The 13,177-nt window shown below is 40.6% G+C and overlaps 1 protein-coding gene across 1 annotated transcript; it reads right to left on the minus strand.

Annotated features, from left to right (window-relative positions):
• Positions 1 to 1,753: 1,753 nt before the first annotated feature.
• LOC110981093 (WASH complex subunit 3-like) lies at positions 1,754 to 12,299 on the minus strand. The gene is made up of 7 exons (XM_022238318.2): positions 12,164 to 12,299; positions 8,483 to 8,581; positions 7,507 to 7,572; positions 6,502 to 6,624; positions 6,145 to 6,240; positions 4,871 to 4,935; positions 1,754 to 2,760 (listed from the first exon to the last, which is right to left on the minus strand). Exons 1-7 carry the CDS (start codon positions 12,212 to 12,214, stop codon positions 2,667 to 2,669), a joined length of 594 nt encoding a protein of 197 aa, XP_022094010.1. The 5' UTR covers positions 12,215 to 12,299; the 3' UTR covers positions 1,754 to 2,666.
• Positions 12,300 to 13,177: the final 878 nt, after the last annotated feature.

Raw genomic sequence — 13,177 nt, forward strand, 5'->3', positions numbered from 1 at the left:
ACTGTCCTCCAATTTGGAACTCAGGCATTCTACTTCATTTTGAATCTTTTGGATTCCTTTCAAAGAGGTCAATTTAGGATAGCGTCGTTCTTTTACGTGACGCACATTGACGGACATATATTTTTTGTTGATTTCTTTATTTTCAGTTTTGTAAAGAGGCAATCAATTTCGCCAAATAAAACTTCAAACTAAAGTAAGATCTCAACGACAAAATATAACAAATTAAACTAAACAAAACCAAAAGTATGCGGTCCGGCAAGGTGGTCTACCTCGAGCTGTACTAGGCAGAATGCTTTGGGCTGTTGACGCCGTTAGCCGACCCAAGATGCGTTGGGTTGACAACATCCGGATCTGGTCAGGATGCAGTATCACTGAGCTGAAAATAGCAGCACCAGAGAGACGGGCTGTGGTATGGTAGGAGCTGGGCACCTGCTACAACTATTGTGTTTAATTTGACTCGGAGGAGGATACCACTTACAAACTGTACTAATGGTACAGTTATTTTCTTTATTTTCATTTCTTTTGGGGGATCTTTATTTCGTAAACTGACGAATTCCTATTTTGTTTCTGTGACTGTCTTTCTGAACAGTCTGTTTCCTGTAATGTTGGGTGTTTCTTTATGCTTTTATTTATCCTAGATCCTTCTTTTTATTTAAATTGTGTTTGTCTTCCTCAACCATCAATCCGTGGTGTACCAGAAATATCGGCATAATGCTGAAATTGGGTATGGTTTTACCACTGCACGCTCTTCAATTGAGTGATAGCTAAAAAGAGGTCTTGCTCGTTTCCCTCGAAAGCATCAATCCAACGTTCCTGATCTCTTGCGTTAGCGACCACGAGCTTTCATTTCTAAAAATAATGTGTATGTTGCAGCAAACGGTTGTCTTCGAAGGACATCAGCAAAGTGTCTCCTGTGAACCGTATTTATACCATAAACATTCTAAAGAAAACATTTGAACTCTGCGTTTTTAGGTTGCACAAATTACAGAAATGCCTGCCCAATGGTGAAAACGAATGACCAAATACACGCCTCGAAAAAGCGCCTGCGAATTTGAATGCTTTTTGGTTGAATTGTTAATTTGGGTGATAATGTTGTTAAATCGAATGACGTAACAGTACTTTTGCCGTCTTAAAATGAAATCGAATGACCATTTTGCAGACGCAGGTGCATTATTTTGCACAAAATTGAATGGCACGGGGGTTAATTTGGCTGCTCCTTTGCCGATATTGATCTGAAAAACCTACATTTTTTGCCTCAAAACATAACGTTTACTATAGTCTATGTTACAGATATTCATTGTAAACGATCAGTGAACTCGCCCACACCGGATGTCGAAATGACAAATTCCACAATAGAGGGCGTTAATATGAACGGGCGTTGCATAATCTTATAAATTTGGTTCCGACGTTTTTCTGTCCCCGTTACACCTGCCATGTGTAACTAGACAAGAGAGATAAATGAAATTCATGTCGAACTATGTCTGGCTGCTACATTTGTAATTTGCATTGCTTAATCACTCCTGGAAATTAAGAAATGTTTCTAAACTTACAAAAAGTCAGATGTCACGGGGACGGGAAAAAATTGACTCCGAATTTATAGAATGACCTTGAATGAATTGAAACCTCGAATTGCCGTCATGAAGGTAAAGGTTGGCCGTGCGAGTCTCCAATGATAGATATGATCATGCTCCACAAGACACTGCTTGAATGCTTCTCGCGATCTTAATTAAAATGACACAATAGCAGCAAAAACTTGTGGATATATACATGTACATATATGTTTATAATGAATCTTCATTCATAATTATCATCCTACATTACTGAGTATCTACATGTACATTGTACATATACTTAGTATTTATATACACAGGTAATTATAAAAAGAATTAGCAGTATTTTTGAATAGGCCCCTTGCAGCTCGTGTTCGATAACAGTTCCTTTAACATGGCAGGACACCATTGAAAAACAAGAGTGCAATTCCTCTATCACAGACGAATTTCTTTAGACATTTAATTATGAACTATCCAACAAAAGATAGCAAATTATGTTCAGCAAAAATTTTGTTTGATCTATTGGATGATCAGGTTATACTGAGTAAGACTCATAAGAGTCACTTCTTACATGCATAAATGTATATAAGCTAATACTCAAAGCAAGCAACCTTTTACTTAAAACCAACCAAAGCTCAATATTATTAGTTGATAAACTGCAATTCTGATATCTAAAAATCTTGCAACCCAACATAGCACATTTGTTACTTTTAACACACATGCAAACAGGCTTAAAATCAATGTTTGGATTGACATTTCTAGAAATGATTGCAAATTAATTTTTTTCAAACACCTTCATTTACTTTTTGTCTTTTCAAGTCACCCACTGCATGCATCTAAAATGTTGAGTCATATCTGATACACACAAACACAATGTTGTCTTTGTGGGATAATTTATTTCAATTTTGTTGTGTTCAACAAAATTAAAATGAATTGACAGAACTTTACGGGTAATATTTACCAGGAACGTTAGCATGATGTTAACGGAATGAATGTATTAATATATATTCACTTTTGGCTGGCCATAAAATAATTGTTTAATTTACAATGTACATGTCAGCCTGTGCAGAAGACACATACAATAAATTGTTTTTCTGTTATTTTGGTGAAGTTGTTTTAGTCACTAAATTCTTCTTGTTCTTCACTGCTCTCGCTGAAGGTAGAGTCTGAATCGTCTTGAGCAGCTGGGGGGGCAGGAGCATTGGGAGTACTACAATAAATAAATAAATAAAACAAATTCAAAATCACATCAGATTCTCACAGGATGGTCCACACATGATGAAAAATATTCTATTCAAGCCACAACCATGACTAGAAAGTCCTTGGTTATTAATAAGAAAGATATTATGAAAGATTTCTGACAAAACATTAGCACAACTCAACTATTTCTTTTTATTAATAAATTTTGCAGATAAAAAGTGTTATATTCAAACTCCCGACAAGCAACCACTTTAATTTTCAAAATGAAATAAGACCACACAAGCAGCAACCTGTCATGCAAAAGTGGAATTTATTCAATCCTACATTGGCAACTGTTAACATTATAATATCCCCTATAACTTTTTTAAGCAATGCAAAAGTAATATTTACTGTTCATGAGTTGCTTTTACATTGTTCACTCACTGACATACAGTGCTGATGCTGTCAAAACATGTCAACATCATAAAAAAAACAACATAAAAAAAGCTAACCTGGCGTGAAACATACGTCAACATTAAATGAAAAAATGTGCCAACCTCGTGAAGAATGTATGCTGACACCTAAAAATCATCAGTCAAGGTTCATGCGAGGATTAAATGTCAATACTGTAGAAAATAAATGCTTGAACCAGCTGAGAATATGTCAACATTTTCAAAAAATACTTCTAAAAACCTGTGTGAAAGGTGCATGTCAACATTTAAAAATAAAGGTGCCAATTCTCCAAAAATGTATCAAGATTAACATGAAAGTACACCAAAGTTGTCCAAAATGGGCCAACTAAGTGACAAAATTTCAACTTTAGTAATGAAGACATATGTTCCAACCCAGTGGAAAATGCATGTACGTGACGACCACCAGTCCTGCTTCTGGTCCCCCATCCTCCAGCCCTAGTCCAGCCAAGCTGCTGAACCCAGCATGTCCAGTACCAGCACAGCCCTGCCAAACCAAGCACGCCCACTACTAGCCCAGCCCTGCCAAACCAAGCACGCCCACTACCAGCACAGCCCTCTCAAACCAAGCACGCCCAGTACCAGCCCAGCCAGGCCAAACCCAGCACGCCCACTACTAGCCCAGCCTTGCAATGTGGGAAGACATAATCCACCAAGCTAATGCTTTTTGTTGGCAGGGTTGGCATGTACTTTTCACATGAATCGTGGCAAATGTTGATGTAGGGATCTGGGGTTTCCCCGGTGAGATAATTACTTTTGATGCGAATATGAACTCTGACCTGCCGGTCTCTGACACAAGATCAATGCGTGAGTATGAGCGTCCCTTGCCGTGTGCAGACTTAAATTATCTCTAAGCAACGCCCTTCGGCCGGAAGTTGCTTACATTGTATTACATTTTAGCGGGACCGGAGAAGTTTCTTGGCATTTCTCAGTGACAGTTCCCATGCTTGAGACCTGCACCTTGGTGGGCTGGCAGTCACAGCAACATGGCTCCTTGTGGGATAACTTAAGTTCCTTTTTTTGGGCAGACTTTTAGACATAGTTAAATGTTTTCACATACTTTATACCAGGTTGGGGCATAATTTTCACTGGGTTGCCATATCAGATACGATGATGACATGTTTTAACCGCTTTGGTGCATGCTTTCAAATATGTTGCCTTTCTTTACAGTCGAAGAATACATGTTTCTCTTGCACAATAATAAAAATGTCATGTATAAAATGGTGACAGTTGCAATGAAGAATTAAATAACACTTTGGTGTGCCATAACCCCTACTGCAAAAAGCAAACTTAATTACTGTCAAGTTATTTTCCTTAGTGGTACTTGATTAAAACCCTAATAATAAAGCCAAAGTTAACACTTAAATCACACCATTATTAACAGGGCCCAATTTTATGGCACTGCTTACCGCAAGTGAAAAATCAGCACTTCCCGTAGCAGAAAATTCTGTCCTTACAGCGAATGGATTTCACAGGTTAGCGAGGAAGTTTGGCTTGTGTGCATGCATATATTCCGTAGAATTTTTCTGCTTGCGTGGTTAGTGCAGAATGGAGATCATAAGCCCAGAATTCTGCTGCAAGCAGTGCCATGAAATTGATAGAATGCAACATTATATACAGCACAGCTTTTCTTTAAGAGCAAAACAAAAGTGAACTTTGTGAGTTACTTACTCAAGCAAGTCAGGATTTAGTCCCTCTAGTGTAAGTTTCTGTCTCAGCGCACCCACAGGTACTCCCTAAGCAAACACCAAAAAAAGAATCCAGGATAAAAAAATTCTAAATTTTTTCACACAAATTACAACACAGCAAATGATATTTTCCATGAAACTTTTCGGTCCATCTCACAGCTAGGAGGGGTGGATCCTGCCCCACCAAAAACTCAGCAGTCCCAAACTAGATCTTTATCTAAGCTTGGCATGCATGAAAAGACATTCATTATCAGTATACATGTGAATTTTTAACTTGATCTGACTGATGGTTTAACTGTTATGGCCATTCAAAGTTCAAGGCCACATGCTCTGTTCAGCATGCATAGAGCACATCAATGCAAAAAAGTAAAGAATATGTATATTTTATGGCTGAGCTGTCTCAGAAAAATGGGCACTGTGTAAGAACCGTATGGCTGATTTTCACAAAACTGGAGTCAAAATAACAGGAATATATTCCTGGAGAAATTCTTAGACTTGCCAGGTTACAAAAAATGCACTGCTACTATACTCGTAAAAATTTTGAGGGGAATTCCACCATCCTCTGGTATTGCTCAACAAATTTGAAATGAAAAATAGTGATGTATGTTACGGCACTATCTCATTTTACAAACCTTAAATATAAGTCAGTGTGACATTTGCTTAACCACTTCATGCCGGGGCATTTTTCAATGTTGATTATGCTAGGCCGGCATGAGTATCATTTTTTCCGTTTTCAAAATCCTTCAAAAATTCATCGTTTCATTTAACGGTCGTTTATAGCCGCACCAAGTAATCTTTAGGCACTACTCTAAGTTGATAGGTGGCCTTCATTGATGCCCAAGTATTTCAGCCACGCCAGCAGCCTTGTAAACAGAGCCCAGATTGTGCGGTGTTGTATAACTGTCTTTTGTTCACGAACCTGGCTCAGTGCACTGCTGACCTCTTTTCAATAGGGGCCAGATTAGCGTGCAGCGGTACTGTGTGGCTCATCGCTGCGGTGGTAATCCGCTCGCTCTCAATGCCCCAAACCCCCGGTATACGGTTTCAAAACAACGCTGGATTATCACCACTTTTGAGAGTGAAAAATGCCGGTAATGCCCAGCAGCCTGGTCTTTTGTTCGGAGTACGGTCTTTTGTTACAGGGCCTTGTTTCCTTTGTCCGATTTTGGAGTCCCCGGCAGGTAGTGGATAATGGGAGTGAAAACATCCTGTTAGGACATCGTGTGAAGTTAACATTATCTGGGTGGCAATACTCACCATGTTGATCATCTTGAAATACTTCATATAGCGTGGGTCCTGGGAGACAGTCATTGTGGGCGGAGCCTCTGGTGCTGGCTCAACTGCTGGCAGATTCTGCAGGGTTAAAATATGAAGGGAGGTAGTTCACTTAGTAATGGTTGTGACAGCAGTAACATACTTAACCCTAAAACACTAGAATTCAAGATTGAAAAGTTACCATTTCCAGCATTTGCAGTAAGTGCTTTTCAATCTACAGTAACATCTCTTATTAGGTGTTTTTTCCATCCAGAAAGAGTCACTTTTTTGCTATGACCACCAGGGATAGCGCATACTGTGTTAACTTGATTGCTCCTGGGGAGAGAGTTGGTACTTTACCTGTTCTTCCGAAGGAGGTAAGGCAGGTAAATTAGCAGCAGCAGCTGGTTCAGGTTCTGGGGTTGGTCCTGGAGCAGGTGTTGCCTCCACACTCACACCCTCAAGACCAGGAATGGATGCTAGCTGATGACAGAGACAGAGTGAAAAGACAGCAAAGGTTTCGCAGTGTCACCCAAGAAATCAAGCAAAATAATGTGGAAAAAGTCAGAGTAACAGGAACTGAAAGTAACATATTAACACTTGCTGAGTTTAATATTGAAAGACAGAAACTTGCACTTAAATGTTAATGCAAATGAAATTTCTAGACAGCTTAAATATCTGCCCTGGGTTTGAGTACATCCTTTCCAGCCGTGAGCAGACAGGTTGGTGGGAAGTTTTCCAACCGGCTCATCAAAGTCCCCAGTGCATATGTGAAAATCATACATGTACATACAGAAACTGGTATGTATCCACAGTGTGTCTTGTGCCAAATGTGTAATGAAACCATTTACATACGCGGTGAGTTTCCACCAAAGGACCTTAGCTCAGGCATGTGAATGGGCATGAACAAAAAAACCTGAAAATATTTTGTGGTGAAATTAACATGGGTAGACTACTGCGAGCCCTTACAGTATGGGGTCTGGGGCCCACTTAAGGTTTTGTGGGAATCCGCGACATTAGTTCCTCGTACATTTCGAAGGGTCCCGAAGCATTGTGTAAATTGAATCGTTTCAACGAACAAATTTCACTAAGTTTTAGGGAAGTTTTGAGCGCCGCGTGGTCAACTAACATTTATCCCCCTACAACTTGCCCCCCAAATTTTATTCCATTTTTACACTGAACTCGAAGACCACAAATTTGAAGGTGAAAAAAACGGAATTCCGGTTAAACCAGAAAGATTCCCATGTCTGTTAGATGCTATCACGCCCTCCCTCATTTCCACTGAGAGTGGATACTCCCACTAACGGGTACCTTATAGGGATTGATTTCCAATCATTTAAGAATTGATGTATTGGTTTCACTCACCTTTGCTTCAAGGATGTTCATTGTAACTTCAAGCCTTTGTATTCTGGTATTTAAGTCTGACAGTTTCTAAAGGGACAAAATGAAGGAAAATAATAAAAAGCAACTTTGACATGTGAATTTTTATGTTGATATGCATCTACGTGTTAAGATAAATGCCAATGAGGATGATCTCTGGGAGAGCGAAATGTGTGAGACAACAGAGGTCCACAGGTATTGCCCCAAGATGAGTACAGATAGAGCATCTGAGCTTGCTCATGCATGTGACTGTTGCCTGCCATGTGACCATACATGCTCACATGACAAGTAAGGTCAGGCCTTTGTTTACTAGCAATGCTAGTAAACAAAGACAGTGACATGATGTTGTAAACTCCTTTTATGAACTCTTCAATCTCAAGCATAAAAAAAGATCACCACTTGTTCTCCTGCATGTCTTTCAATGAACGTTCCCACATGGCTTATCATTTATTGATCCTTCTTCGAAATTTATTTTTTCCCCATGCTTTTCCCAAGGCTTGGTGGTATACAGTTTGTTGCCCCTCTGCTCACTTTTTGACAGCAGGGATGGGCCATGGGCTGATTAAAAAAAAAAAAAAAGAAGTGGGCAGAAAACAATCAATTTTGTGTAATTTTTCTCACATGTTCAAAACTGAACAGTGTACTTCATATCTAAAAAAGTCCAGCCTCCAATTTCATCAGAAAAACTGTAGACACAAATCTATGCCCTTGCATTTCCCATTGATACACTGTGCTGAAGACAGGACTAGCAGATGTCCACCGCAAGTCATTCATTCTCAAGGCAAGTAACAAGTTGTTTACATGAACTGTGCAAAAACCATTTCTCTGTCATTGTCCTGTAACTTGTCAAAGGACTTGTGATGGACTGACAACACCACTTTCACAGTTTCCAGATTGTTTAGTCCTGAATTTAAAATGTCAGAAATAGGCTTATGATACAGTATATATGGGGTAAACATACCTGCTCACAAACACAAGAAAATTTATTCAGGAATCTGGTAGTATGGGTGACAAAGTGGTTCAGGAATGCTAGCAATCGCTTAGGATGAATTGCTCCAACCTTCGAGAAAGAAAGAGAGAGGACACTCAAAATATAAATGGAGTTACTCTGCACTTTAATTATCTATTTATTGCCGTGATCCATGGCCCATGAGGCCACCGCACCCCCCCCCATGAATGCATTCTACTATCCCGACAACTGTTTCCAGTGCGTGTAATGTGTTGTACAGCAAAACGCCTCGTCCATGTGATGCACCATATGAAATAAGAGACATGCTGTAGTTGGTGTCAACACACGATTCAGCCAATTAGAATTTTCTTTCATTCAAGAGTGAAAGGAAACTAAATAGAACGAGATGGGACCATGTTATAATTGGTGAAGCTGCTACAGGGCTGACAACGATGACCTTTCAACTGACATGACTGGGTGAGCTAGCAGGCAGCCGTAGACAGGTGGATGCTGCGTGGTTTGGGTAAGAAAAATTCTCGAAAATTTCACCATTTTAATGGTACAATGAAAATGAAACCCCACCATCCCTTACCAAACCATATCCCTGGAAACCTCATGAAACTAAAGGGGAAATTGGGGATTGTAAATTTGGGGACCCTGTTCCTATACTAGAAGGGACAGCTACAATGTACATGTAGGCCTACAAATTAGGTTTTCAATTCTCTTTGGTAGATGACTGTGACATCATGCTCAAAACTTGTAGGGTTGATGTTGTCAAAAAAGAGCAGTGTTTTGAGTTTTTAGGGTAATTATGAGGGGGAACTGTGTTTTCACACAACATACATGTATGGTGGATTCAAATTTGCATGGTTAGTTTTTCAATAAGAAAGTCACATTTACTCACAATTTACAATTTGAAATTTCCAAAACGTAGGGTCAGTGCAATGAGGGTGTTGCCTTTGTTTTTTGGGGGGACTTACCAGTTTTGCAAGATTAAAATAACAAAAAATGGGGGGGGGTTACACAAGTATATAATCCTCAGAAAATCGGTGTAACGGCATAAAAATTCCAATCAAAGTAGCACAATGTTGGATATGTGCTCTCTACATTGCTATCTGTAAGGTTTGTATAAACCTTAGGCCGATGGAATTTGATCTCATGGTTCTCGTCACCACCCACATGAAAATTTCTGCCCACATCAAAAAGTTCACCATTCATTTTTTTAAAAATGGCATCAAGATTGTTCGTCTAAAAACTGAACACATCTTGCAGATGACCCTTGGTGTATGGTAGGAAACTGGCATGATGCGAGCGCCCGAGGTCAAACTAATGCAATGTTTGGCAGCAGTTGAAATCCACACTGTTCAAATACCATACCTGGTACTTTGGATCATCCAATGGAGTGGTACCACGATTTTTCCAAAGCCTCAGTGATTCTCGCTGTCAATGTACTGTATGCATGAACAGCTGATGAAAGGAATTTATTTCTTCGATTTTTGATCAATAAATTACAGTTTAGGTAGAGGCTTTGCAGATACACCAGGTGGAAAATATCTCATTTGAGTATGTGTGGTTCTGAAAAGAACCGGTCACTTGATGTTTCGGACAATGAGTGCTTTGTCTGTCTTCAGGACTGATGTGGTGCAACTGTGCTGCTGCTTATATGCTGTGGGTGATCACTGAGGCGTGGGAATCGGCATCCAAGCTATCTGGGTACTGGGGCATGAAGGTGGGAACTGTACTGAGAGCTGCTCTGGCTGCTCACTGGCACGTGTCAGTTGGTGTTGGGGTGCTGGAGAAAGTGCTGGGTATTGGGGACTCATGTGGCACTGAATGTTAGGAGTCCGTGGGTATAGGGGACCGGTTGGACAGGAGGCAACGCCAAATATCATTAATGTTGTTGCCGATGTCTTGAAGGACCGTCTTGTTCTTAAAGATTTCAATGGCCTTGCAGATATGTCGGGACTACCATAGCTCGATGCTGGCAGTTGTTTGTCTTGTTGAGGCCTGTTGAATTTTAAAATTCTATTCTCTCTGCAATTCAAATCTTTTCTTTTTACAGACGAGAGCCTTTGAAATGAGTTCAACCTTTATGCTCAGTGTGAGTGTGATGAATTTTTAGGAAAATCCCTCGTCAAATTTGTGGAGAAATTTGCCGATGAAAGATGATGAAAAACCCTTATCATCAGTGATCACTTGCCAGAAGTGGCTGACAAGAACCTTTAAATCAATTTTCATCGGCCATAATGTGTGACCATAAGTAGTCGCCAGGTCCCTAAATTTGCCACCTATTGGCAAGATCTGATTGGTTTTCACAGTAAGTGGGGAAATCAGGGACCTTACAGTTCTGAAAGTAGGCCTACATGTAGGCCTATACACAGATACACATCCTAGACCATGTACACGTACATGTGGGACTATGAGACATGGTGGTAGACACTACATGTAGCTCTACTGAGTGGAGCGTTAGCATTCCTCTTTTTCAATTTTGGACGGGATCGGTCATACTAACGCTCCATGACATTACATATAGTAAAGTGACAACGGCTCTCAAACATTCCAAAGACTCATCAAAAATACATGTACCTTTTTTCACCACCTACTGGCTTTCTGAAATGCCAAAGAAAAAATTTTGGGGCTTTAATATTTCCAACTTCAAAACCTGTCAAAATCTTACCTTTTTTGCTCTATCATTGTCTACACACGCACAACACTTTAACTTTTTGCCACCTTCTCCCATTCAAATACCCGTGTCTAGATTTTCCTGGCACAATAAAAAGTATGGATGAACATGGTCCTCCCAGATGCACGCATGACTGGCCTACCGGTATACATGTACGTGGTCCAGGCATAAGACTTATTGATCGTGACGTTTGGGAGTGCTACCAATGACTGTTTTCTGGTCAATACGTCTTGCGCCCCGACTACATATGAGCCTCTGCTGCAGTTTCGTTAGAGAACCATGTTCCTTCATACGGGTAGGGACATGCATAAATGAGTGAGGGCACTGTTGATTTGAGTATTCAGCTTCTTACCTAGGAAATTTTGATTAAAATTTGTCTTTTACCATGTTTACTGCACACCTTAGTTCCAATTTCATTTTTTTTGAAATTTCAAACGAAGCAAACATTTAATTCCTTGAAATAAGGCACGAACATGACGAATAAGATCAAAGATTTGATGAAAATATGGATTTAAGCTTTTCAGTCAAAATCCACAATGTGTCCACACTCATTTTTGTATACAAAAAATCACACTTGCTCTGCATTAAACATGTACCAAAAAAGTCCTAAAACATCTCAAAATATCCTTACTTTAAATCAGTATTTCTTTGTTTTGCAGAGTTTGATGCCTGATGAAAACCAAACTTATCAAGATGTTTCTTTTTTTAACAATGTTTGAATCCTCTCCAACTCCAAGATCACATCAAAAAGAAAACAAAAAATAGTTCACAAATTTATTATCCTCCCTAAATTAGGTTTGCTGATACTTTGATTTAATAGCTTCCTTACACTGGTACTGTGAACCATTTCACCACAAAAGGCGCAAAGTGACGAGTGTGAATGACGGAACGAGTGACTTTGAGACATGTTCCTGATGTTTGAGTTCTTGAAGTGCGAACGGCATGAACGGGACCAAGTTTTCCAAGCTATCATGCACAATTAAGACATGATTATTTAGACCTACATGTACCTTCGTAAGATCCACCCCAGGACCAACTAGTGGCAAGCCATCGGCGTCCATTCTCAGCGAAGATTTGAAATTTCTCTGGATTTATCTTGATAAATTTAGTTGATCGGCCAGTGTCGATGGTTCGATCGCACGATAACACGAATATACCCAGCCAGAAATGAGACCGAAGAAGTCAGAACCTGTGTGTGTAGCAGTGCTACATGCTACACAGAATGTATAGTCGGGTGATATGCAATAGGATATAGGCACAGCCTATAGGATGGTCCAAGAACCAGACCTTCAAGTGCACGGTAATGCTACACGGGAAAACGAAACAGGAAGGGGCCGCGCCGGGGCGTGCAGCAAAAAAGTGCTACACCATAGACTTGTGCACAAACCCGCTGCTACACAGTGCTACACGGGAAAACGAAACAGGAAGGGGCCGCGGCGTGTAGCAAAAAAGTGCTACACCATAGACTTGTGCACAAACCCGCTGCTACACAGTGCTACACGGGAAAACGAAACAGGAAGGGGCCGCGGCGTGCAGCAAAAAAGTGCTACACCATAGACTTGTGCACAAACCCGCTGCTACACAGTGCTACACGGGAAAACGAAACAGGAAGGGGCCGCGGCGTGCAGCAAAAAAGTGCTACACCATAGACTTGTGCACAAACCCGCTGCTACACAGTGCTACACGGGAAAACGAAACAGGAAGGGGCCGCGGCGTGCAGCAAAAAAGTGCTACACCATAGACTTGTGCACAAACCCGCTGCTACACAGTGCTACACGGGAAAACGAAACAGGAAGGGGCCGCGCCGGGGCGTGTAGCAAAAAAGTGCTACACCATAGACTTGTGCACAAACCCGCTGCTACACAGTGCTACACGGGAAAACGAAACAGGAAGGGGCCGCGCCGGGGCGTGCAGCAAAAAAGTGCTACACCATAGACTTGTGCACAAACCCGCTGCTACACAGTGCTACACGGGAAAACGAAACAGGAAGGGGCCGCGGCGTGTAGCAAAAAAGTGCTACACCA

This window comes from Acanthaster planci, linkage group LG03 (genome assembly GCF_054643075.1).
Source record: "Acanthaster planci isolate LZ-2023a linkage group LG03, COTS_SCS, whole genome shotgun sequence".
Classification (NCBI taxonomy): Eukaryota; Metazoa; Echinodermata; class Asteroidea; order Valvatida; family Acanthasteridae; genus Acanthaster; species Acanthaster planci.